The sequence below is a fragment of the Ornithodoros turicata genome, unplaced genomic scaffold (genome assembly GCF_037126465.1).
Source record: "Ornithodoros turicata isolate Travis unplaced genomic scaffold, ASM3712646v1 ctg00000829.1, whole genome shotgun sequence".
NCBI classification, from domain to species: Eukaryota; Metazoa; Arthropoda; class Arachnida; order Ixodida; family Argasidae; genus Ornithodoros; species Ornithodoros turicata.
This window is the reverse complement of record NW_026999402.1, coordinates 1,110,746-1,138,356: the sequence shown is the minus strand read 5'-3', so window position 1 is coordinate 1,138,356 and position 27,611 is coordinate 1,110,746. Positions and strand designations below refer to the sequence as shown.

Here is a 27,611-nt window from a genome sequence, read left to right as displayed (position 1 = left end):
AGGGTGTTGGGCAGCATAAATATTTGCGGGAGACGCACAGCCCCTATTTACGTACCACTCTCTCCCTCCCCTCAGTGTTGCTGGAACCCCGCTGGGATTTATGTCCCTCTGGAATGGCTGCAGTTCTCGACGTGGCCACCAGGCTGCATCCCAATTTCCAGGAGAACTTTTCTGTTCTCTTTTTTCGTTTTTTTTTTCTTTTTTTTTACGCTTAGGACCGAGGAAATACAACGAGAAGGCCTCGTACGTTGGAATATGTTCGCTGGTCAGCGGGAAGCTCTGCATTGCTACAAGTTTCGATGAACCCCATTTTATTTCTTTTGTCCGTCGTCATCATCATCATCGATTAACCTTAGCGCATATAGTCCACGTGCAAGGGCGTTCATCCTGGTCGAACAGGAAGTTTCCTTATTGGTCAGGTTTTGTAAACAACTGCTACGAGGGTATAGCATAGATACCGTTTTTGCGCGTGAGTAAGTTAAGTTAGGGTGGGTCGGTTCAGTGATGAACAAGTAGGCTAGTATCGTCCGCACAGATTATGAATTGAGTGTTTGGGTCAATGTTTACAATGTCGTTAATGTACACGGGGTGTTTTTCCTTAGACATTCTTTAATAAAACGTAAAAAGCTGCCAAGGCAGCACAGATATTGTTTTTGCAGGTATAGGTAACACTGCCAGGTGGACACTTTCTCAGATATAGTATGTAGCCACTAGAGTAATGAATTTTAGGTAATTAGTCTAAACTCTATCTGTAGGGGATCTCGTGCTAGAGAGAGAAAAAAGGCATAGGAAACAATCTTCGTTGAAGGCCACAGTTTGTGTGTGTGTGTTTTTTTAATTCCGAAACGAGCATGTACGACCCCCGAAATGACCTCCGACCTATTCGGGTTAAACCCAATTTCTCCCCGAATTCCATTCACTATGAAATCCCCAAATGTCCCCGTTTCCACTGAAGACGAACAAATATTACTTGTTTATGTAGCTGCGGGTTAATAAATGGTATGAAACAACCCCCCCCTTTTTTTTTCTTTATCACATCACCACGAGGCTACCCTGAACCTGAACCTGAACCACCAAATGGTATGAAGCACACTTCATTTCGGTGTGCTGTGTAACATTGAAAGTGACAACGAGGACATTGTTATATCCGCGTGCAGTTGTGTAGCCGTAATAGACAAGAGGAGAAAAAAAAAAAAACGATAACACTCGAAGGCACAAATTATCGCCCGATTTCTCCTCGAATTAGCTTTAAAAATAGCGCAGATTTCCCCCCTCGAATCTGATAAAAGGAATTTAACCCGAAAAAGTCACTCCCTAAATATACATAGTCGATTTTTGCTGTACAAGTGAGCTGAAACCGCACACATCAGGGAGGACGACGTTCCGTCGAGTGGTCACGTGCTCTGAAGCGGTTGATATGATTAAAGCAGGTGTTGATTTGCTAGCCAGATAAGTCGCTTCGTAGCCCAGACAAGTCGCTCTCCTGCGCGATTAGCTCAAAATTTTAACCCATTGGAAGGAAAGGCTCCGTCGACAGAAGCGGAGTCTAAGAGCGCTTAAAATTCTGCGATAAAATGAAATATCACGAATCTCAGGTGCCAAGTTTGCGATAGCTTTTCTAGAACTTTCGTCGAGTGCGGTTCCTAATAGCGAGTTTTATTACGTCGGGGAGGTGTTCACGATAACATTTTCGAAAACAAGATAAGCCAATCGCGCCCTGCTTCTTTGAAGTGGGTGGCATCACACTGGTAAGTCTCGATTTGATAACCTCCTTTATCGTACCGTTTTCGTAGATTTCTTCCGATGTACTAAAACTCTCTATTAGAGATTTATGGAAACCGTTGATAACGTGACTTGCGTCGAACCGTATCAACCGGAAGCAGTCAGTGGATAAGATTTTGAGTCATGCACAACTGCGATTGGTTCCGATAGGCACGATAACCTTATCAACTAAAACTCACTAATATCACGTTTCGCCCGAGAGGTGACGGATTTATGGAAAAACGTGCAAAGCAAAAGGACTACATTGAGCGACGTGCATGTAATGTCAGGCGGCAATTTTATTATTATTATTATTATTATTACTATTATTATTATTATTCCATCTTAGCGCCGCGAAGCAACTGTGGCTATGAGCGGAGTACAGATGTGGACAGATGGAGAGAGACACGGCAAACCGCATGGCATTCCTACAGAATGACAGTCGCACCGAATGTCATTCGTTTGTCTTGCATCGAGTTACACGAAGAAACAATGTCATTCGCAAGTGATGCCACTGTCGATCGTTAAGACACCAGCGCCGAACCATGAATTATTGTGCAGGCACGTTAGTCATATTTTTATTTCTTTTTCTCGAAACTAGCGAAACATTACATTATCTCATAAAATCGTCGCGTTTTCGACGGCACTCAGCTGGCTAAGTGTCTCAAGCAAAGACAAGTAAGAAGCCCATCTGCACCGCACTTGGAAAATTATTGACTGGCAACGAGGGTATTTCTCCGAAAAACACTGTTCAGCCTTCCCTCCTTCGTGTCTAAAGTTATTAAATTCTTGATAACATATTGCAGAACAACTTTTCATTCGTCTTTCGTTTCTTCAAACGGTTTACCGTTGTTGACTTTGCTACCTATCTAGCAGTCGGCGCGAGAGGGAAAAGCGAATGAGTTCCCCGAACTCATTCGCTGGGCGAATGCCATTCGCATGTATTGCCATTTGACTTCACCGTGTGACACGGAACGAAAGTCATTCAGTGCGAATTTCATTCGCTGGGAGTGACATTCTATTTGCCGTGTGACAGGGGTATTCGTCCCGAGCACAGGGGTGGCATCCAATGTATTGCTCCGTAGACAAAAGCGTGCTGGGCGAACGCAATGTATCCTGGACAGGTCCTGGTCGCACGTCACAGCAAACGTCGAGGCACACGTGACCTTAAAGATGGCGGCGCCCGTGACCGGCGGCCAAACCTTTTGTAAACAATGCGGTTGTTGTTTCTGCACGACGTTTTGGATGTCTTTCGATCACGGTAATTATTTTATCCGATAATCTCGCACTAAAACGCGCAGTTTCACACATAAAGCCTTGTATTGTTGACAACTTCCAAAGATGTGACAACGACCGCGCGTTAAGACTCACTGAGCCGGTGCGATGTACTTAAACTAAGGCGAAATGGGCTACCATGTTCCGGAAGAAGCACCGCATAGTTTACGCTGGCAGAATACGTTCACCTGTTGGTGTTTTGACGACGAAAATATGTCGATAAGCGGCAAAACGACATGTAAACAAAGTCACATGACCTCAAAATGACGTTTTTCTATGACGTGCGACCAGGACAAGATAGCAGTTTTGCCAAAAGCACCCGCTTGAGGGTAGTTACAACAATGGCGGGTTTGTGTCACCCCTGTGGTCCCGAGATCGAACGGTGTCGGCGCGCTGCGAAGAAACAGTGAACTACCGTAGTGCGGGTAGCTTCCTCGCGTCGTCTGCTCTTACACGTTTATTTTCCGCGTTCAGTGCAGTAGGTGGGGCATTGGGGAACCGAACAGTATCGTACCATCGCGGCACAAGTGATCTTCCGGTGAATATACGCAAGAATTACGGTAAAGAACCATCAACTCCGAACATCGGCCGGCGTGTTATCCACACTAGAAAGGTGACGGTGTCGCCCCCTATAGGTCGACCTCGCAGCGACGGTTAACCAACAGGTTCTCGACCAGCATTAGAAACGGTTTCATGTATACTCTAAGAAGAAGGAAAATGACAATTGTAGTCCTTTGAGAGAAGTAGGCCCTGTCAACGTCATGCGTACGCACACTCAGAATTTAAATTCGCAATCCAACCCACATTATATCCACTTTCAGGCTTCCACTGTATAGCGTTCGTTTCCAGAAGAAAAATCCTAAAACGGCAAAGGAAAAATCCCGCACGCATTGCACATTACGCAAACTCGAAACCCAAACGAAAGTGAACCTCTTACTTAACCCTACCTCCATCGAAGCGCGCAAGTGAAATCCCATTTTCGCAACCGACCCAAAATCTCGTCCCCTCTCCCGCATCCATTTTTTTCCCGGCCACTCTTAAATGTCTACGACATATCCCTTCACATCTTCCTTAGTAAGCCTGGGGAAAAAAAAAAAAAAAATAATAAGCAATACGAAAAAGGACTCTGCAGTTCGCAAAAGGGTTACCATGATTGCGAGCCGAACGGAACTCCTTCCACGTGGCGAAAGGATATTTTCTGCTCAGCACCACAAATGAACTTAATCCTGCCAAATAAGATCTCGCCAGGAGGACCCGACGTAGCTAGTTAGGACTAAATTGAGTTTGCAGTTCGTTTTACCCCGTTGACTTTTGGACGACCGACTCTCCTCCCTTTCCTTCTTTTTTTTTCTTCTTCTCTTTCCCTCCGTCCAATATAGCTTTGTGAAGTACCAGTAGTAGAGTCATCGCAACATCCTAAGGAACTAATGTGATTCCTGCAGGTTCACTCCCTGTGTCGCCCGGATCGGTCCTAAATTACATTTTCGGGATCCGAGCTCGAGCAGAAGACAGACGCGCGTGCTCTTCTCGAAGTTTCGTCGTCTGCTTTCCATTAGCGTTCGGATGGGCAGATTCGGTGTGGAAGCAAACGGCAGAGAACCGCTATTATAAGAAAGGGGGAAAATTGGAATGATTACTTACAGTTTGATCGCGATCAGCTAATCTTACACGCTTTTAAAACTTTCAGTCCTTTTCTTTTTTTCTCCCGATTCGGCAAGATGAGTTCGGCGCGAACGTGTGTGGGATGGAGAAGTTGGAGAGACGTGTTAGCCCTTAGTTAACGATCAGACTCGAGGATGGGTGCAATTTGTGCGCGGATATAGCTGGCTCGTAACCAGCAGGGATTTCGACGCGTAGTTATCTATATCATGTGCCATATCATTTGTAGCAAAACGCTGGGACACCGATAAGACAAGCGGTAATATGCTTCCTTTCACACTAACCGTCTTTGTCGTCCGTCTGCTTCAAAAATTGAACCTAAGGGCAGTCGAACCCTGTAGGTTCCAAAGGGTCCGTTCTGACTCCGTGAAAAACACGGACGAGTAAAACCACAGTGTGAAACCGGCCTTAACGAGAGTTACAAATAAATCCGTTAGAAATAGCACTTTCATTCAGCCATCCTATCTCGAATTCTTCCTCACTGACAACGCAAAAAAAAAAAAAAAAAAGAACGGCCAGATTGTAATGTAATCCTGCAACTGACAATCCTCAGAATTATTCTGATCCTCAATTCTAAACGTCAGAAAAATTATTCCGTAACGAATGTGATTAACGAATTGATCATCAGCCAATGCGAGCAATTTTAGCCGTTATCGTCTTAGGTGCAATATTTATAACGAGTAAATAATACGTTTTTCAGATCTCTTCATAATATGTTCGGAAAATAATGATAATTTGGGACTTGATATCACGAAGCATATCGGAGAATTAGTAAAAAAAATACAGGACGGTTACGACTGCGTAACGCGAATTTAAGCGGTAGCTGATGTGTGTGATTGTTGACACTTTTATCGCTGATATACAAGGTGTCCCAGCGAAATGTGACCATATTTTTTAAAAGTATATCTATCATTTTTTCCGAGATGAAATCAATCGCAATATAGCATATGCTGAAGGGCACTCCCTAGGAATAGCAGGCTCCTAAGGTAATGTCTTAATTAACTCTCAATAATTAACCATTTTATTATAAAAGCTACGAAGTTGTCCCAATGGAACATCTGGTGGTCCCTTTGGTCACCTGATACCGGAGCAGTTCTCAGAACAAAAATCCGTTCGATAGATCGTCCGCAAAAAATTCGTGAAGGAACACGATTTTTTTCTTTATTTTGTGCATTCCGCATCTTCGAAGACGCGTCTTTCCTTCACCCCCAGTGTGAGCGGGTGAAAGAGCACAGTGCCGCCTCATGCGGCGAAGATGAGCTTTAACTTGCGGAAACAAAACAAAAACAAATGAATCGGGTGACTATCGCAACTGCCCTTATCTTGGGATGCATTTTCTGTTGTCTTTTAATCTTAATCTAGGACGCAAGAGGCGATAGTGTGCTCTTTCATCCTCTCGTATCGGGGGTGAAGCAAAGACGCGTCTCTATAGATGCGCAATGATCAAAAATAATAAAAATTGTTTTTTCACGAATTCATTGCGGGCGATCTGTCGAACGGCTTGTTCTGAAAACAGCGTTGGTATCAGGTGACCGAACATTGGAACAACTTCGTCGCTTTTATAATTAAAAAGTTAATTATTGAAAGTTAATTAAGACATTGCCTTCGGAGTCTGCTAATGCCTTTCTAGGGAGTGCTCTTCAGCATATGCTATATTGCAATTGATTTCATCTCGGAAAAAATGATATACTTTTTAAAAAATGTGGTCACATTTCGTTGTGACACCCTGTATGTGCGCAACTACACTTTAGAGTAACGAGTATTGCCTCGTAATCTGTGAAGTGAGTGGTGATGTACAGGGCTGGGATTATAGCGGGACAAAAATATTACTAAAATCGGGACAAAAGCGTGACACGAAACGCTGAAAAATCGGAACACTTTCCCTGACAACGTATACCAATCTCTGAGCATGTCAAAGCTGCTTTTATTAGATTTACATTATTTTAACCAGTTTCGCATCACCAAAACCGAAGCCGAGGGTTTCGTGATACAGGCACAGCAAGCCGACCTTTGGACAGGCTGACCTTTCCGTAATAAACGTATGTCCCCCGATTTCCCGGGATTTTCCCGTTAAAGTAGCACAGAAGTCATTTTTAACACCCAGTTTTCTTCCTATAAAACTGTTAAGTAGGCCAGTAAGGTGCACCATGCGAAGTAATTTACACCACACAGTCATAATTATCTCAGAAATTGAGTTTAAAATACGCCGCAAAAAGCGACCGTGCGCAACGGTGGTGAAGAGCAGTAGGAGCCTGTGATCTGCCTGGAACCTCGCGCTGACGCTATAAGGAGAACGCTCGCTTATTGGCCTAGAGAAATGTCTGCTACTCCGCTGTCGTCTGCTACTCGGCTGTTCGGGGTTCTGATAAAGCCTTTCTCCTTGCTCGGTAATGCTTCGGCCGCTCCTTCTATCCCCAATTCTCCGGGAAAACTGTCAAAACAGGTTTACGGCGGCAAAGGGACAAGGCGCTGACCCTTACTGACCGGCAAACCAGAACGAGTCTCCTTATGCCGTCATCGGTGACGCGCCATCATACCTCCTCATCCTCGTTATAGCTGGAGTGGCGAGTTAAGGGTGAACGCGCGGAGCTATGTTTATGTGAGTTTTTTTTCTGGGAAACAAATTGCACACGTCAAAACCTTTCGGGCTATTCGGTATAATGACACACACAATTTCATCAGATGTCTTAATCTGAAAATTTTTTGGATGGCCCAAGAAGAAAACTATGATGCAACACCTCATGTCACGTCATCATGTACATTTCACAGATATTGGGACCACGGTACACACAGCATTATATGGCATGCGCGCACATTTGCATATTGCACCCGGAGAAGCGATGTAAGAATATACGGTGTGTGTGTGTGTGGTAATGGAATCCATATTTACACATTGGCAGGGTTGTTCCACTTGCGTGTTCTAGCAGGGTGGCAGTGGAGTAGTGAGGGTTCTCACCGGTCTTTGGGTCGATGTGGACAGGGGGAATGCCCATGTGTGCTGGCGGAGGTTGAGAGAAGGGTTCGTTGTAGACCATGAAACCCAAGGGAGATCCCGGGTGAGGAGGAACAGCTTTGCTCGCCTGAACAAAACATGAAAAACAAACATGAGTACGGATGTGATCAAGCAAACACTGATATATCCATGGTTTCCCACTGAATTTTGGAAAACAAAAAATTCGACTGGACAACTTTTTCAGGTTCAGACGTCATTTTGTCTGGGATGTAAAACACAGTTTATGTACCAATATTCAATAGTTGGATAAATATTTATAAGCTGCAGGTATGAGAGAATACGAGGGGATAGCACAATATCAGTTCACATATATGATTGACTGAATTTCAAAGACCATATAGTAGAGAAAGAAAAATGTATGAATAGAACAGAAGGTGCATTTCATTCCTTGCTACTGATTTCTATTGCAATAGAGAGTGCTAACTCCTGCAGTTTCGAAGCTACAGTTCTGACTCCGGAAAAGTGTAATTCGTACAGGCAGCTCCGTGAGAACGAGAAGGTACTCATTACTACTAGTACGTACTCAGAAGTTACTCATCGAGTACGGCGGAAGACTACATTGCACGCGGACAACACTGTGTCTGAAACGAGTGAAGTTGGCTACGCGTCGGGCTCGTAGCCATCAGGGGCTAGATTTTGAACTTTTCGCTATCCCGTAACGCTTGCTAAACGCTCGTGCTTCAAAGTTGACGGCCAATGCGCGTGGCGGATTGAGCGCGCAAATTTTGAAAAATAGCTATAACGATCGCTATGTGCAGATGAAGATTGAGCCCCAGGAGTGAGGCGGGGAACGTAATTACTGTTTCTCGACGAAATTTAAGATTATTAGCCACGGGACGCCGCCCCGAGACGTTTAGCCTCAATTTAGCTAAAGAATTAAAAATATTAAGCGTCCTCTGTCACATTTACAACTCGTTTGTTTTACTCGCTGGGTTTACAAGCAACAAGCCGTTGAACTACACCGTGAACATAAACTACCAGTCTCCTGTTACGCGGTACCTCTGAAGGAATACCATTTAATTTCGCGTCTGCAATTTCTCCCGAATTAAAACCTCGTCGCTACCAAAATACGCCTCTTACGCACGTATTCACGCACGCACGCACGCGCGCGCGCGCGTCCACACATAGGCGCGCGCGCGAGAGAGAACTGACGTCGAGTGACGTCACAAAACAGACGGTTTCACTAGCCAATTAACGAAAGGCCACACGATACCGAACAGGCCAGAAATCTCCGGCTCGTCCCCGACAAAGAAAGCGAAGCCAGGTGGGACGGAAAGCTTCGGGCTATATCCCATCTCGATCTGAAGGATCGCAATCCTTGAGCATACAGAGCTTTACGATAGAACGGGTAGATGATCTCCTCCCCCGCCTACTTCCCCCCCCCCTCCCTTCTTACGCAAACAAGCGAGGGGAAGAGGATGGGGCCTGCCTTCTAGGAAAATATTGTGGTCCATATTGTTGGGATGCGGAGTTAGGCCTCGTGCACCTGTAGCTCCCTTAAAATGGAGCGGCTGTGATATACAGGGTGTTTGCTCTAACGTGTTCAGAAATTTTATTTAAAGGACAACGGAAACGAAATTTGTCCATTGCAAAAAAGGGACCGAACAAAGTGCAAATATTATGTAAAATCATGGTGCCACTAGTATTTTGTAAGTACGCTGTACGGATGGGCATATTTTTGACGATTACGAGCGCGCTGGGCCGCCCACCCGACACGATCGCCCATGGAGCGCGCCAAGCATTGCGGGAAAATCTGAGGAGCGCGTGACGTCAAATATCTCTCGCGCTCCATGTGCGGCTGCCCGGTAAACGGCACAAACACGGCGAATTCTTAATAACGCCTGAAGATGTTCGATACGGAGATCTCGTGAAAGTCTGAAGGCGATATATCCTATGAGAGATGGGTTCGTACATGCTTCTTCGTCTCCGTTCTTTCCCCGTAGCGGGAATTAGACGTACGCCGAAACGCCAAATGAAAGTCAGGAACTCCAACAGGAGAGCCAACGTGCGTCACTTCCGTGGTCTGCTACGGCGGCGCGGCGACGCTCACCAGGGGCTCAGAGTGCTCCACGGCCGAATGTTATATCGAGATTGTGGCGGCATTTCAACTAATATACGCAAATCTAAGTCGAATTCCGGATTGTTTTGGTACACATCGCAATATGAGGCAAATAGCTTTGCAGCCTATTTTCGCTTCCGTCGTCCTTTAAAGTGAGCGATAACAGAGAAACGACGCTACTTTTCAGGTACTTTACTAAGAAACAGGTGCTACTAGTGAAGCAGTACCTGTTTCTCACCCAAGCAGCAGTGAAGTACCACTTTGGTTTCTTTTATCGCTCGCTATAAATATAATATCTGGACACGTTAGAGCAAACACCCTGTATCGTTATCGTGCGTTTATTCACGCGAGAGATATTCTAGCGAAACAACGCCGTCTAGGTACGGAAGGACTTCGTAAAGGTACTGTAAAGCACCTTGGACGCTGTTGACATTGGCACTGGTGTTTGGAAGCGTATACCGAAAGAACTCCACACTGCAAATTTTATGTGCGACAGAATACTCTTTCTTTTCTTTCTTTCTTTCTTTTTTTTTTATGATGACCGAAATTGCGGTGAAAAGACGCGGGGCGACGCCTGGTGGGAAACAACCGCCCATTCGTCAAGCAACAGTGTTACATGTCCCTAACCCTCTATCGGCTAAGTCATGGGCTAAGTAGCCGGCTTCTTTGACTTTCTTTGAAACGTTTGTTCGAACGAGATAGTTCCTGACATATGTTCTCTCCGAATGCAAGAACATTGGTACATCGTGGAAACAAAACTCTCAGCAGAATCACGTTCGTGATTGGAGGTCAGTTAATAGTTACGTCACGTGGCTCAAGCGACCAGGCTTTGTCGCTGGGGGGAGGAGGAGGAGTGTCGTTAGGAGGAACCCGAGAGGTCTGCCTGCCTGATTAGGCGGCATGTTTCTCGGGAAGGGAAAGGTGGTGGAGAGGAGGAGAGGAAAGGGTGAAGTGGAAGACCGAGCGGAATCCGCTCAGGGGGAGGATAGCTGCGTCCATGGGCCGACTTCAGGGGAACTGTGCCGGCATACGCCTATTACACATCTGAGGGAAACCCAGGAAAAACCCCAGACGGCACAGCCGGCCCGCGGATTCGAACCGCGGACCTCCCAGTCTCAAAGCGCACGCGTTACCGCTGCGCCACCGGAGCTGGTAATTGTCGCTGGGTGGTTTTAGTACTGCCGCATTTAGCAGACGACAGTCTTTTCCTGTCGTCTGCTACAGAGTATCTTGTGTCTGCGCTGCAGGATATTCGCCGCGGCTAGCGATGCGCATGCGAATTAAATTTTTATAGTCAATTCAAGATACGCTAACTCCAGCGAGTACTATCGGTCGAATATTGTCCAATAACGTACATATTAGGAGGAAGCGAGAAGATACACGAAAAAAGTACAGGCTATTTTCGTCCATGCGTCCATTAGAGATTCCAATCTCTCCCTGACTTTATGGGGCCACGTGACAATGCAGTCACCGCGAGATCACAGGACTGTGACTGCGGCACGCTGAAATAGCGTAACCGCAACAGTAACAATGCAAAAGAAAGAATTTACGCGATTCGACAACATATTAAAAGGCTTTCAGCAAAGGAAACCACATCTATGTATTTTATCCCAAGCCCTTTCGTCCCATTCTCATCCATTTATAACAAATCACAGCGACATACTTCACGACCCACTTAGCAATCTGCACAAACACACACACACACACAAAAGTGTCAGAACCGAAGAACGCAACAAAACCGAAACCTCAAACCGGAAGTTACCTTACGTTTCGCACTACAACCCCACCCACGTGGGCTTGGCCTCCCCCATTCACACTGCACAGTTTTCCATCATCTCTCGTAAAAGAAGTTCTTCCCCACTTCCGTCGTTCGGGCCATCCAGTGATCGGAAATGCCTGAGCAACCTTCTCTGTAGCCGTGATGAGTTTAGTTAAAAAGAGCGGCGGCCGCCTTGTAATCAACCTGTTGGCAGCACAAGACCAGCTCCCCAATGAGCTCCATCCGGTCGCGGCCGTCAGCGCGCCGTGTGGATATAAGCGGGAATATAATATGTGTATCCGAGGGGAGCGAGCGAAGCACGCCCATGTGCTTGACCTGGGGACAGGTATTTTGTTAACGATACTTCTCCGGCGTCGCGCGAAATTAGGCGTAAAAAAAAAGAAAGAAAATTGAATGAACTCCGAGGACCGACCGTCAGGTCCTGTTTGTTACGCCATCGCGCTACATTCTGTGGGTGTCGTGTTACGAGCAAGAAAATTGAGATAGGAGATTTTACGTCGGCGCTTTATATGTTCTTCGTAACTATGTGCGTCTTTCAGAGAGAGATTCGGAGGATGTTGATTCAAACTTTTATGGCGCGAACAAGGATATGCCGATAATCTTGCGCACTGCATGAGATACGCACTCCGAAAGATTAGACTGAAGGTGTATTTGAGAGGAGTGTTATCGCGTGCCTTCACACGAGTCACATCCACGCGGAATATTCTAGTGGAAGAGGAGGAGGAGGAGGAGGAGTGTCGTTGGGAGGAACCCGAGAGGTCTGCCTGCCCTGCGAATGCTCAACGATCCGATATTTCTTCTAGTGGAAGAAATATCGGATCGTTGAGCATTCGCAGGATTCCGGAACATGGGGAGCATATTGCGCAGTTCGCAGACGACAGCGTCGTCTCCTGTCGTCTGCAACGAAATATTCTCGGCGAGTGAATACAGGGGTAGGGCATCTTCCTAGCTTCTTCGTTTTTCCTTTGAGGATATGGCCTGGATGATTTAACATTGGTGCAGCAGAGTTCATCGGGTGAGGAGGTCAATTTCCCCCAATTTGTTTCATGATCAATTCGATCAGATATGTCAATAACTGCCGCTCTCTCGTGACTTACGGTAAAGAAAGCAACCATTCCTAAAAGGCACACACACACACACAATAGACAGCGTACATTCGAAAAGTGGAGTGCCCTTATCTGACGATCTGTATACGCTACACAACACAGGACATCGCATCGTCTTCGCTGCCAAAAAACAGACATTATGAGCGCATGATCCCGGTGAATACACGAAGGAAAGAAATGGGGCTTCAAATCATCACGCGCAACCTTTGAGGTGAACGCCAGCTCGTACCAACAAAGGACCTTCTGTTCCTGCCAAGGTCAAAGAGGAAATAAGTTCCAAATACAAAGACAAACGGTCGCTACTCTGTAATACAATTCCCGGAATAATAATCATAATAATAAAAAAATGTGACGCGCACAAAATACCTAATGGAATCTCTATAGTCATACAACGGCAAACCCGAAGGATTCACTGCCATATTATTCTCTTTCCCGCCGCGCTCATCTGTCTGTCGGTCCTTCCCCAATGCATTTAGTACATTGAGAGTAATCTTCATGTAACGATACCGATTCCGTCGTGTATTCTTTTGAGCAAACCGCAGAGCTGGCTTTTTTTGAATGGACAGCTTTTTTGTGTGTAGATCGTCGTGATGACGAGCGCTTCGAGTGATTACGAAAAAAAAGAAGGAAAAAAAAAGGGGGGGGGGGAAGGGCTTTGATTGTACTAGGAAACCGGTAAGCAGAAAGACACACTAAATCGGCGAGGAGAGATAGACAGAGAGAGAAAGAGACAAGGGTTTTAATGGAGGGTACATGCGTATGGGGAAGGGCTCCCATCTATGCCAACTGTGTCATTACATGCGACGATATAGTAGCTTCCAGCGAACGGCAAACATGATAGAAATGATAGCGCAGTGCAGGCCAGCAAGTGCCGCGTCTTTCTAGAGTACCTGTCAGAATACAATTAAAAATACATTCATAGCGAGTAATACATAATACAAATACTCGCAATTATTACAGAAATAGTATTACGATACAAAGTACACGTTACTATTACTTGTCCACCCCTACGCCGGAACCACAATGTCCACGTTATTTTTCATTTCAAAGCAGTCCAAATATTCCAATATGTGAGCGGCTGATTTTTTTATAGAGCCGTAGATGGAAGATGGCTCGCAAATCGTATAGGCAAGTCGACAAATAATACAGAGCTTTAGTATACCGTTGGTAAAGTCACCATCAAGCAGACTTGTACCCGTTACTCGAAAAAAGGTGAATTATTACCGTTACTTCGATGCAAAAAGTAATTGGCTACCGTTAACAATTACTCGACGCCAAATGTAATTGAGTAACGAGTAGAAGAGTAACGCGTTACTCTGCATTCACGCAAATAATACCCGTCCGTGTGCCTAAAAAAATGAAAAAGTTCAACAGCGGAACAGCTGAACTAACACAAACAAACACGCGTAGGACAGGTTGATCTGTACGTCTACTGCATTTATCGCCCGGGAAGAGGTTGATCCGACTGCGGAAGACCATTGCGTGGAAACGGAACAAAGGCTCACTGCACGAGGGGCTTGACCTGGGGCTAGGGTTGCCACCAGGCCGGTATTATACCGGCAAGGCCGGTTATTTGGGCGCTTTGCCGGTAGGAAGGTGATACCGGCAGCCTTTTGCCGGTATTTGTTGCTCAAGACCTTTCATAAGGGCTTTTACGAGATTTTCCCTTCAACATTCCACTACAGCTTGAATAAATCTGGAACACAGACCCAGCTCCGCAGCCACCAGTCGTTATCTTAGATAGTCTTTCTTATTATTATTCATTGTTATTATTATTATCATTGTTATTTCTAGCATCAGTGATACAGCCACACACAGGAACATGTGTTTCCTCAAGAGATAAACTGATGTTCTGAGGCTGGAACAACATAGAAGGGACAGATACGAACAATTCATCTTTCATGTGTTTCCTCGTATTGTCTCTCTCTATGTGTGTGTGCTCGTCCACCCCTCACCCACTCTCCCTTTTCCACGGGCCTTTCTTCCTTTCCCTCTATTCCGTCTCCTCTCCCTCAGCTGGTATTTTTCACTACGAAAGGTGGCAACCCTACCTGGGGCACAATATCTGAAAGATAAGTTAATCTCTGTTGGAAAAGTAATCAGTTACTGAGTAATGGATTACTCCGAAATCGAAAAATTACTTTGACAGTACAGTAACTGATTACTCGATTTTTTTTTTAAAAGTAGTCGATTACAAGTAACGCGCTACGCACAAGTCTGCCATCAAGTCACCTTTCCCATACAGCGTGCGTGACTCAGAATCTTATCTGCTGATAGTGTGCGGTAGCTTACCGGGCTCCCCGGTACAGCAGTATACTAAAACCTCTCTGTTGCTCGAGCACTGACACAGTTACTGGAAACGGCAACCGTCGCTACAATCTTCCGGTTCGCGGTCGCATGCAACTGCAGCCGGCCGACGTTCACCGTGTACTACCTACGTGGGTGAGACCCCATCATATGGCGCGCTGTTTGCAAATGGATTCCCGGTGTGTGCTTTGTCTCCATACACGGAGCAAACCCGGATTTAAACTTCTGCCTGGTCGCCTCGGGCACTGGTGCGGAATACATCGTTTCCCCACGTGTTTTCTTTTTTTTTTCTTTTTTTTCCCCTCCGTCATCGGAGCTGCTACTGGACTACAATTTCCACGGGAAAGGGAGAAATAGAACGCTGAGAAGACGTATGTGATTCTGACATCAATAGGGAAGGAAAGAGGTCTGTAATTTCCACTGATCGCAGACTGTGTTTCGGTGTACCGCTGATTATGCGCTTCATATCACGTTTTATCACTTTTTTTGTGTGTGTGTACGATACTGCAAAAAAAAAGGGGGTGGGAGGAGGGGAGCCTTGTGGAAACGTGTTCGCGATAACGGTTCCCAAAAACATGATACGTCAGTTGCCTGGTTGCTCTGGAGTGATTAACATCACGTCGCTTATCATTCCTCTCACAGTTTGCTGTCCAGTTGCAATCCACTAAAGCTCTGTAATCATACTATTCTAATACTTTCTAATATTTTCTCATACTTTCTATATTCATTCTAGTACTGTTCGTTCTAATCCCTTCATTTATAATAATCATTCGTAATCGTTCAACTGTGGATCGCTGCGACCGTCTCGTAGCGTTATGTATAAATAAATGAAACGAAAGATCGACAAATCATGCTAACTCCCACCAAAGAGTCACGACGCTTTTTTTTTTAATCGCGCTTTGATACCGCGATGCAGCCGTGGCCATAAGCCGTGGACAGATGGGAAGTGGACGGCAGGAAAGCGTAGGAATTGAAAGGTTTCGGCAACACGTCATGGGCTGACTTCAGGGGGAACTAAGCCAACATCCCCATGGAAAGTGTCCCAGAACTCGGGGAAAACTCAATACGGCACAGCCGCTGGAAGGGCTCGAACGCACCACCTACTAGTCTGTCTTCAATGAAACCTCGGAGCTATCACTAACGCGCTGACCGACAATAAAAAAAAAGAAAAAAAAAAGAGGAAAGATAAACTGTAAGAAACACCAGGCATTCGCGCCTAAACATCCTGCAAAGTATTGCGTGCACCCCCCCCCTTTTCCGAGCATTATCTCCGAAACGTCACACCTCTCAGCAAGTAGCGGCCCCTATACAGGGGAGGGACATAATGCTTCCGTAACAAGCCTTCTCGCTTGCAAATTAGAACCGAATGAGTCACTGTCGATATGGCTATGTATATCAGGTTGGTTCCTCCATCGACAACTGCAGTATTCATCTCATTTAGGAGGGTGACGGATGGAAGGGACTGAAAATGTTATTTGCTTACGCGCGCGCGCGGCCGGCCCGCTTTGATCTCGCCGAACGGCTCTCCTGCGCATGCGCGGCGCACCGCATCGAAGTACTCGCTTGCTTCTTCCTGCTTTTGTTCGCGCGCGCTTACCTTGCGAGCATTATTAGCATGAGTTCAACAAAAGAGAGGGAAGTTTGGAACGGGGGGAATGTTTCAAATGAGATGTTTCATTATGCAGCGGTAATTAGGAAGCTGCGCTCGCGAGAGTTCTCATCGCAGACGACGGTTTTGCAGACGATGGGATTTGGAGCGCCTTCGATGATGGTACCTTCCGGTGCGTTGTCAATGAAAAACGTACGGTGGCGTCATTTCTTATTATTTTGCTCCGTGTGAAAAAAAAAAAAAAGTAAAGAAGCATGCTATATAAAGAGGGCGCTTCACAAATAGAAAGAGATGTTGAAAGCTGTCATTTGAGGAGATATTTTTACGTAACGTGTTGGCTTTCATACAAAACGTCTATATTTTGAAATGCTAGTGCCTCTTTAGATTTAGAAGCCACGCACCATTTTTAGCGTGCGTGCACGTCCAGTATTTCTCGAAATAGTTGAAAGCCGTTCAAGTCGCAGATCAACATGGAAGCCTATAGAGAATCATTATTATAAGGGAGACTCAATACTTCATTTTTATCCTCCCAATTCGGCAAGATGAGTTCAGCGCAAACGTTTGCGTGGGTGGAGATATTTGGGGACACCGTTCGGTAGATACGTGGAACTTGCGTGCGGATATAGCTGATTCGTTACGAGCAGCGATTTTAACTTCCCAATGTCATAACATATGCCACGTCCCTGTTGCAGAAAAATACCGAAGCCAAGACAAGGAGCACGGAATAAAAACAACCGGAACATCGATAAGCGGTGAAACTCTCTATTTATGTCCTACCCGCTATTTTCATCGTGACCATAAAGCACCCTTTCTAATACGTCCCCAATACATTTAATTAGTCGACTTTTGAACTTTTTTTTTCTTCCTGTCGAACACGAACATCTAATTGGACGACATTGAGACCACTCACGCATTCAGACCTGCATGTTTCGAGGAACGTTTTATTTAAACACTTCCACCGCTGCGATGTACTACTACGTGAGACCTGGTACTACAGCGCTCCTCGCGGTTTGTGCGGAACATGCATATCGCTGTGTTTCGGAAAGCCTAGAAAGTTATTAAAGTGGCTGCCAATATATGTACGACGCATAGAACAAAAAGAACCCCTCAGATACTGGGCTTCGTAAGATGCGCAGCGGCAGAGAATCACTAGCGAGAGAGACTCTCGAACAGTATACCCATCCCTTACGAGAACGAGAGTACCACTCAGTCAAGAAGGGGAAAGGGGGGGATGCTATAAATAGCCTGCCCGGTGCTCATGCATGTGCGACCGTGTGTGCATAAGAGCCTTATTAATACGTGGCCCTGGGCACTGCGACCCCACGGAGGAGGAGGAGGGGGAAGAGGTAGGCTGGTTTCATTAACCAAAAACGAAGCTCATTAATTAGAGAGGGCTAACCACGCTCGTCATTAGCAACGATCGGAACGACGTTTTCTTGACTGCGGGGGGGGGGGAGGTTTGGAAATCAGCACTCGTTTTAAACGTGGCTCGACGAGACGACGAGAGTTGGAGTAGATCTCTTTGATTGGTGTGGGGGGGGGGGGGGGGGAGTATCATGACGTCGGTTTCATTTCGCCGCGGGGCTTTTATGTGCGCCACGAGCCAATAATGCGGTAGATATTTTCAGATTAAGATTAATTAATTAGTTGGCTAGTTAATTAATGGCCAGTAACGGCTGCTTCGATGCTCGCAAGTCTGGTGACGGCGAATGTCTGCCAGTTTTTTTGTTTTTTTTTTAGCTCTACGGATGCCGGACCGTTGTCACGCTGTTTCGCCGTGCGTCCATACTGATTTAGTGAAATTGAATCCCGTTCCTTTTGTATTGTTGTCAAGGCAACGGAGTCTTTCAGACTGAGAGAAGGAATTTTTGCACTTTAGTTGCCCCCCTTTAAAAGTCAGTCTTCAATAGCAGCAGGTCTCAGCGAAGCCCTAAGTGACACTCACTCGCCCTTACAAAAGCTTCCCCTCGGCATCATTTCATAAAAGTGACACCACGCTGCGATTGCGCCAAAGAGCGGGGGGGGGGGGGGGAGAGAGTGACGATTGGATGTCAACGATGTTGACAACACCACCCATTGACACGGAGCCACCTCTCGAAGGCTCTCATATTTCCATGAGAATAATTTCCCCCCCTATTCGAGGTGTCAATCATGGATCCGCGCCAATCCACTCCCCAAATTGTTGCCCAAGTGCTCCGCGCTCCATTATAACGAACTCCACATAAACCGCGGCGAACTTATTTATGTACATAAGGAACGTTGTCCGGAAATAAGTGGAGCAGCAAATACGATATAGAAAAGATCCGTTAACGATAAGAAGTCGTAAATGTTTGATGACATTGAAGTGTAACCGCGGAGAATATCAATATGGAGGAGAACCGCAAGGGGAGGGGGGATTTATTGGCAGAGTAAAAAAAAAAAGGAAAAGGAAAGATAAAAGGGGAAAGGTCAGCCATGCAGCACACCGGCTTGCTATTCCCTAAACAAAAAATAAAATAAATAAATAAATAAATAACGGCAGGCAATCTTCACTGCGAGGGAAAAGCAAAGGCTAGACACGAAGAACCTAAGACGTTGCAACTCATGAAAGCGAAATACACATCATCTAGGCTGTCTGTCTGAGAATATATTTTCCCTCGAGTCAAGGATAGGAAACTGGGCTTACTTCGTGGCATAAAACCAAGGGGGTTTCCTCTTGGTTTTATGCGCCCGGCGCGCCCGGTTTTATGCGCACGGCGCGCCCGTTTAAGGACAACGCGAGGGTTGCTATTTCAAACACAACAACCACCCACTGACACAATTGTAATCGTGATACTGCTATACACGATATTGCTATAATACTGACATGAACTTTCCCTTTTTTTTTTTTTCGTAACTAAACACATAAACCAGATCCAGACCCTTCCCGTGCAACATGCTGCTATACCCACATCGGCAGCTACAACCAGCCAGAGGTGGGGAAATTACTGTTGTTTTCTAACGCCTTATATACTCACGGTATAGTGAGTCACAGATTTAGAAAGCAATATGTATTACACTACTCATTACTGTTTCATGCTTAAAAAAAGCGTTTATAATATCATTACTTTGATGAAGAGAAGACGTTATATCAACATTTCTTGGTCCCTCTCCAAACCCAGCCCGCCACCTCACCTCATCCCATAATCACTCATGTAGTTGTTGTTGTTGTTCCAGCCCACCACAGCTGTTCGCTCAACGCTCTTTTGACCTTTCTGGACACAAATGGACTTCCATCGTTCGTGTGAAGCAGACATGTACAAGATACTCAAAAATGTATTTAAGATAAGATAATAAATACTAACGTTAGAATGTAATTAAGATAGAGCATAAATACATGAAAATTAATGTAATTAAGATAGAGTACAAAATACTTCATAAAGTATTTGAAATACAATTAAGATACTATTTATCCTTGAACGCAAAAAGTTACCAGTCAGTGGTCAAGGCGGCACGTCGCCGCTACGTGACATGAATCACCTAAACCCCGCGCACTACGCTGACCGCCGCTGTGTGATAGGAGTCATCTAAACACAAGTCCCAAAAAAGATGACAACGAGATACCACATTACTCCACTAAGTATATGTGACCCAGAACAAAGCAAACTTCTAGCATGTCCCTGCTCGGTGAGGTCAGAATTCGGCATCACCATGTCAGGGCACACATAATAGAACCCTGACTGGCCAAGGATTAGTACACACGGGCAAGATCTCTAAATGGGGACTTCCAAGAAGGGCCAATGTCCGGGTCAAGTCCGAGGGACTCGGGAAATTTCCACGGAACAAGCAAGATAATGAAAAGACGAGACATAGAAAGTCTGAGAGGGAGATCCAAATACCATAAATGTATTTTAAATAGAGTACAAATACACAAAACAAAAAGTATTGAGTAGAGTACCAAAATACCGCAAATTGTATTTAAAATACAGTATTTTAAATACAATATTCCCAATACGTACAAGTCTGGTGTGAAGGGGCTCATTATATTTCATTCCCCACATCCCCACCTGCAATGGGGTAGAGTATCGCCTCTGGCGATGAAACTCCCCATTCATCATCTTAAAAATAAAGTTGTTGAGAAGTCGTTACATTTCTTTATGAAGCCTAACGGAGATGGCGGAATAAAAGCGCTAAAAACGCAAGGACGACGGACACGCAGCGCTAACTGTGTGTCCGTCGTCCTTGTGTTTTTTAGCGCTTTTATTCCGCCATGCCTTACCAACAGGCCCGGTCTGAAGTTTTAAGTACTAACGGAGATGCCATGTCGGTGTTTGAAACGTGTACTGTCAAGAGACGTGGTCAGATTTTATTACGTTACACTTTCAGTTACAATTATGGGATGTCGTACCCGCGATAGTAATTAGAATTTCAGCAATAACGCTACGTGTGAATGATATCGTCGAGAGATAAGAGCAGTTACATGGCCTGCAAGATTAACTGCACGGTACAAAGTGTTGGTGTTCAAAGTCTATACATTTTGTCGTCTTTCTGAATAGGTTCTGAATAGGTTCTGAATAGGTTATCCAGCTGTAGGAATAGAACCCACATCTTCTGGATTACCGTTCCAGGGCTCTTTCCAATTGAGCTAAGCTAACACGCCTTCCCAGCGACTTCCAGGGTGCGTCGTCTGGAGGGAAAAAACCAGCCACACTCTCTCTCACTCATCCTCCTTTCACCCTTACGTTTTTGCTCACTCATACACACATTCATACGACGGGAACGATGCAAGCGGCAACTGTTGAACATGAGGTAACTGATGTTCTGAGGCTGGAACAACATACAAGAGACAGATAACCCCTTTTGTATGTCCCTAAATCTAACCTATTTTGTAATAATGTGAATGTGAATTGTAATAATGTGAATAACCTAAACTTGTCCCTTGTATGTTGTTCCAGCCTCAGAACATCAGTTATCTCATGTCCACATCCCTGCCTCTTCGACCAACCGAACGGGTGAGTCGGACACCACAGCGGGCAGTTGACTATTAAATTGTCCGAGTTCAACAAGAGATAAACTGATGTTCTGAGGCTGGAACAACATAGAGGGGGAGTCCGAGTTCTCCACACCTGAACGACTCGAACGACGCGAGAGACACTGGAGCGTTGCGCGAAAAGATTAGAAACCTTAGCCACCCAACTAAGCCCACGGTGCGAGGCAGCGAAGCCGGGAAGAGGTATAAAGAGTAAGCCTGTGTGCGTCCGTTAATAAGGCGCCCGGACTGCGAGGCAATTATGAGGCAATTCTTGCGTGGATGACGCAGCTTGCGCATCGTGAGCGATTACTTTGGGACTCAGACGGCTTCGGGTGATGCTCGCTGTGAACAAATTCAATCTCGAAGGGGAGGGGGGTGGGGGGGAACTCTCACGTGGGAATTTGTGCGGGTATATGCGCTTCGGCGAAAATGAAATGAGCGAGCAATTGTGATGGATAAGGCCGCCTCCGCTAGCAGACTTCCGACGGCGTGGCGGCAAATTAGTGTTCGTTAAATTAGATGTCCGAGAAAGTTAGTTCGGTAAGGTCTCATTCGCGAGAACGTGAGGTAGAAGGGTATAGACGACCTGCACGCCTACGTCATTGATGACGTAACGCCACCTCGCAAAGCATGCTGGTGGGCGCTATCAGCTTTATCAGCCGACGCCTTTTTTTCCCGCTGCTTGCCAACCACAGCAAAATATAACCTCGAACCGGTCTTCCGTGACGTCACATGTTTGTAGACAGAAAATCGTCTATACTCAATGAACTTATTTTTATTTATTTATTTATTTAAATGTATATATACCGTAAAGCAATGGACACGTTATCTCAGAAAATATATCTACATATTCGATAGCCCGAGACCGTCAGAACACTCTTACGTCACAGTTGTACAGGCGCTAGTATTTTTTTTAGTAAAAAATTAAGAACTACAGGCGACACTTTAATTCTGTGTTAGCGCCACGAAGCAACTGTGGCTATGAGCGGCGTACAGATGTGGACAGATGGAGAGAGGACAGCAGGAAGGAGTGGGGGACAGGGGCGGGGGGGGTTAGTATATGCGTCCTGGACCGACCTCAGGGGGAACTGTGGAGACATTCGCCTGGAAAGTATGCCGGAAAACCCAGGGAAAACCTCAAACAAAACAGCCGGTGACGTGGATTCGAACCCGCGTCACCTCCCAGTCTCGGCGTGGAGCTGGTACGGCCACCAACACTGTGTCCAAGTTGCCACCGGCTTCGCATTGGTCGCCAAGTACGGCGGCAAAACTGCATTGCAAGCGGACAACACTGGGTTAAAACAAAAGAAAAGTCGGCTGCGAAGCCATCAGGAGAAGCAAATTATTCTTGGGAACGTGGACCACTGTTGTCTGACGAACTGGGGACTATTTCCCGTCAGACGTCGCCCTGAGCCGATTATGCCACTTTTCTTTATTTCCTTTTTTTTGTTGTTGTTGTTGGTTGTTGTTGCAAATTAAAAACATGACGAATGCGCTGTCGCGTGTATAAGTTGGGCTTCCTGTCGTTCACTGAGTCGTTCCAGACGTTTTAATTTTTTCTCGTATTTTCCTCCTTCCTTCATCATCCTCATATAATGTTCCACGTGCAATGGGGTAAGGTACCGCACCACCATGGTAAAACACTCCATTTCATCGTCATCACCTATCGTTGTTGTTGTTGTTGCGCTCAGTTTACGAGCAGCAAACTACGCCGCCAACGTAAACTGCCTGTCTGCTGCTTATATACCTTTACCCGTACCTTTAAATCGATAAACGTCCGAAATATGCGGCACAAGTAACAGCACCCAGCATTCTCAAGCGCGAGAGAATAACGTAAGGAAAAACGTCCAGCGCGAATATTTAAAACGTGTAAGAAGATTAATCGCGCATAGCTTCGGTCTCGTGGTTTCTAGAGTATTTTACGCCAGCAACAACGAACGAGAGAGCCAACAAGACCGAAGACTTTTAGTTATTTTTATTGCACCGTCACGGCGTTACCCTCACGAAGCACGTGAGCTTACATGAAGCGACGTATGTAGAGAGATGTAAACAGGAAGGAACAGAGGGCGCTATGTTCTTCCTCGGCGCCTCGGCGCACTACACAGGAACTCTCGCGACGATTCACTGGGAGAAAAACGTGATTTTTTTTTTGTCCTATTACAAATGGCAAAAACAGACGCATGAACCATTCTTTGTGGTTCAGGTTTAATTACGCGTCTTTTCAAAAAGAAAAAGGAAAATCAAAACGGTTCTGCGGGAGAAGCGAAACATTCTAGAGCCATTCCTTTCGTATCCGTAGTTCCGTACGACCCTTTGCCCGTAAAAAGCAAAAATTAAAAATAAAAATAAAAAATTGTACTCGACACCTCTTCTAGAAGGCGTCTCAATGGACTGAGCAAAAATGTGCACCCTCGAGTAGGACCATAAACGGCATGGCCCGACAGCCTTATCAGTTGGTGGAGAATATATGAGGCAGGACGCCCGCGCAAAGACCACGGTGCTGTTCCAGAAATCGACCACCTACGGGGTCCTAAATTATCCCAGCAAAGCAGCTTATCTGTCTCGATTGAGCTCAACTACGCTCTATCTATAGGGCAATGTGTGTTCACCGTGACGTAACTACCAGTGCTTATCGCGGACTTTTACAACGGAGCTATAGGACGCGACATCTGCTAGGAACATGGCAGAAGCGATACCTATGCGGAGCTAAGAAAGACGCAGGATGTGCACTCATATAATACAGTGTTACGGAATAGGGTGTGTGAGAATTGCGGTTTCAAGAGGCAAGCGCTATACAATGGGCGCAGTGTTTATGCAAACAGGGTGTTCGTAACGCAGAGCGGTGCGCTTGCGCCTCTGGGCTGTAGCGCCACCACGGGAACAACAAAGACTTAACAAGGAAAAGCTCCCGTTCGAAAGATATTGTCCCATGGAGGTCAACATCTAGGCCCAATATTAGCGAGTGCTAGTGTACCGCTACCGGTAGGCTACCGCGTCTACCGCGCCCCTATCAACAGATACGACTCTAAGTCACGCATTCTGTCATTAGGCAGTTTCAGCAAACCGTTGGTAGGGTTATCGTGCCTATCGGAGCCAATCGCAGTCGTGTGTGACTCAGAATCTTATCCACTGATTGGGTCCGGTTAGAGTCACTAAGCGAAGCTTATTCAATAGAGAGTTTTAATGTACCGTACGCTATCGCCTTTGCGTACGTAAGGGATAGCGTTGGTGGGTCTGCGCACGCGCAAACGATAAAGAGAGCTTCGCGCAGTGCGCAGAACCACCACGCTATCCCTTACGTACGCAAAGGTGATAGCGTACGATGCACTAAAACTCACTATTGACTCTAGGTCCGGTTGATACGGTTCGGCGCAAGCAAGGTTATCAACGGTTTGCTAAAGTTCTCTATTGGTTCCGGTAGGCACGGTAGCTTAACGGTGACGTTATCAACGGTACCGATACCGGTAATATCGTATTGGTGTTGCCGATATCCAGTCAATACCACGCAAAGATGCTATGGGGTGGTAGTATATAGTACGCTATCCCTTGCGTACGCAAAAGGCAATAGCGTACGCCGTACTAAAACTCACTCTTGTGCTGCTTGGGGCGCAGCAACATGTCGGTGTAGCGTAATCATACTCAATGTGCGCGCGTGTGTGAGGGGGAAGTGGACACTGAGCGGACTTCGCAAGAAACTGTACGACACTTATCTGAATCCGTCAAAGGAAAGTGCAAGAGAAGCACACTCGGTGCCCCGGGGTTCGAACCTCAGGGTCACCTGCCAATCTCCGCGTTTATCTTTCCCGCACCCTGGAAGAAGAAGAAGACCCGACACTCCAGACAGGCCATGTCCGGATGACATTTACGGCGGCCGGCTTGACAAACGGGGACAGCCGAGTCGTACGTATAGCCCCCAGACGCGGCAGAAGCCACGACATATATATAAGGGGGGAATTGCTTCGACGAATCGGGGCCATCTCGGCAACAAGGGTTTGAAATGGCAGTTAGGGGCGCCAATAGTCACTTAAATTTCAGGACACGATCACGTGATTTTCTTTATTCTTTATTTGCAACCGAAACATTCGTTGGGTTTGCTGTAGACGTCTGTCGTTGTAAAAAGAAAGCAAGGAGAAAATATATCTATTTTTGAGAGACTGCACCAACAGCGGGATTCGAACGCGTACCGTTCTCAAGAACGAACTATGGTAATCAAAAACTATCCTTTCAAGCGCCTGTAATTTTAAATAAATTTCAAATCTATGCAAACACTTCCAACAAGCAGATTCGTCAAATGTTACTTGTCTAAGTGTGTCTGATTATGTTCCACTTGCGTTGGTCATTAGCATTGATAGAATGATTTGATATGTGACACAGTGAACATTGCCTTGTGTGTGTTTATCGTTGACAACTGTCACGGTCAGAGTGGGAACCCAGAGCCTTGTCAAGCTGCTTCTTGCAGCTTTTTGCACTGGGCCTCCCACATTGTACATGCTACAATGTAAAATAAAGTTTCAATTCAATTCAATTCAATTCAATACCTTCCCATGTCCGATCGAACGTGATACCGTACCAGTGTATAGTGTGATAGTGTACCAGATACACCATTATATTCGAGTGCGAGAAAAAGAATGTCATCGTCGTATACCCACCAACTTGGTGAGCAACGTTAGGGAACACAGGGACACGCGCCGTACTCTTACATCGTTGTCAGACACACTCACATTCACACAGACGCACACTCTCGCGACTGGCAGCGTCTTCCTCATGTAACGTAGAAGTACATGAGGCAACGAAACACACACAAGGACAAACACCGCACTCAACTCTCACAACGCCCTGTCATTATTTAATGCAACTACAGTCAAACCTCGCTTTACGAACATCCTTCGTTTCTCAGAAAATTGTTCGTAAATCGAGGTATTCGTAAATCGAGGTCCGAGGTGCTCAGTGCACAAATACCTCACAAAAACACGGGAAATTAATTTGAATAAGTTTTATTTTTGAAAATACTGCGTAATTGTGCTTTGCACTATACTTTCTGCAGGGTCTATCCTGTTTAGAAGAGATGACAGAAGTCTGACACTTGACTCATCCACCCGGTCCTCAAAGTACCGTATCGCGCGCGGATGAGACTGTTTCCAACGGCAAATATCACGCTTGTCACCGGCTGTCAGGACTGAACGCCTTCTCTTGGAACGGCAAGAGGTTTCCATCTCGGAGACCTGGTCCAAACTCACAACCGTTCGGCTGTAAACGTCCGAATTATGCTTTCAGGAAATGGTGAATCATGTTTGTGGAACGTAGCGGCGTTGGAACATTGTATGTTTGACCTTGGCAGCATGTACTGAGGAACTTTCATTATCCTCCGGTCCATTGGCCTGTCCTCTGTACGTTCATAACGCCCGTTCGTATATCGAGGTCAGAATGGCTTGGCTACTTTGGGTCCGTTCCCTAATACTCCGTTCATAGTTCGGATATCGAGGGTTCGTAAAACGAGGTCAAAATACACGGAAAAAGTTTGGTTCCCTGTGGAGCCGTTCGTAAGTTGAGGGAATTCGTATATCGAGGGTTCATAAAACGAGGTCCGACTGTATACCATTACTCGGTAAAGAAAAACGAGGGTTAGCTTCCGCGAAGAGACTCGATCGAGGAAAAGTCTGCGCTGAAATACGAACGACAGGCGCTGGATTCTGTGGGAGCAGCGGATCTGCCCCACGACGACGAAACGTTTCAGGGAGAAGGAAGGGGGGGAAAAAAAGAGGAAGACATCATCGAGCGATGCCTTAGTCTTCAAAAATCGATTAATCCCGCCCACGTTGGGATAGACTGCGACGGCATTGGCGGCATCGACCGCGGACGTCGACGAATTCGCTGTCGCCATCGACATTGACCGGCCAATCAGAGAGAAGTATGTCAAAAGAACGTGCCACCCTCACCCCTTTTTGCTCGTCGCCACCAGTGTTTGGAAAATCGAAGTTGTAAACTAGCTCCCCAGTCTTGTTTGCGTTACCTACTTCGTTGCTTTCTTTCACTTTGCGATGTCATCGTTCTA

The 27,611-nt window shown here is 45.9% G+C and overlaps 1 protein-coding gene across 3 annotated transcripts in view; it reads right to left on the bottom strand.

Annotated features, from left to right (window-relative positions):
* LOC135375126 (protein pangolin, isoforms A/H/I/S-like) overlaps positions 1–27,611 on the bottom strand; it is a 159,414-nt gene that overhangs the window by 22,941 nt on the left and 108,862 nt on the right. For 2 of the 3 annotated variants that reach the window (XM_064607841.1, XM_064607842.1), the window contains one exon: positions 7,586–7,775. In XM_064607841.1, the coding sequence (XP_064463911.1) occupies positions 7,586–7,775 (190 nt within the window). The remainder of the gene's footprint in view (positions 1–7,585; positions 7,776–27,611) is intronic. The other variant, XM_064607843.1, reaches the window with a different exon arrangement.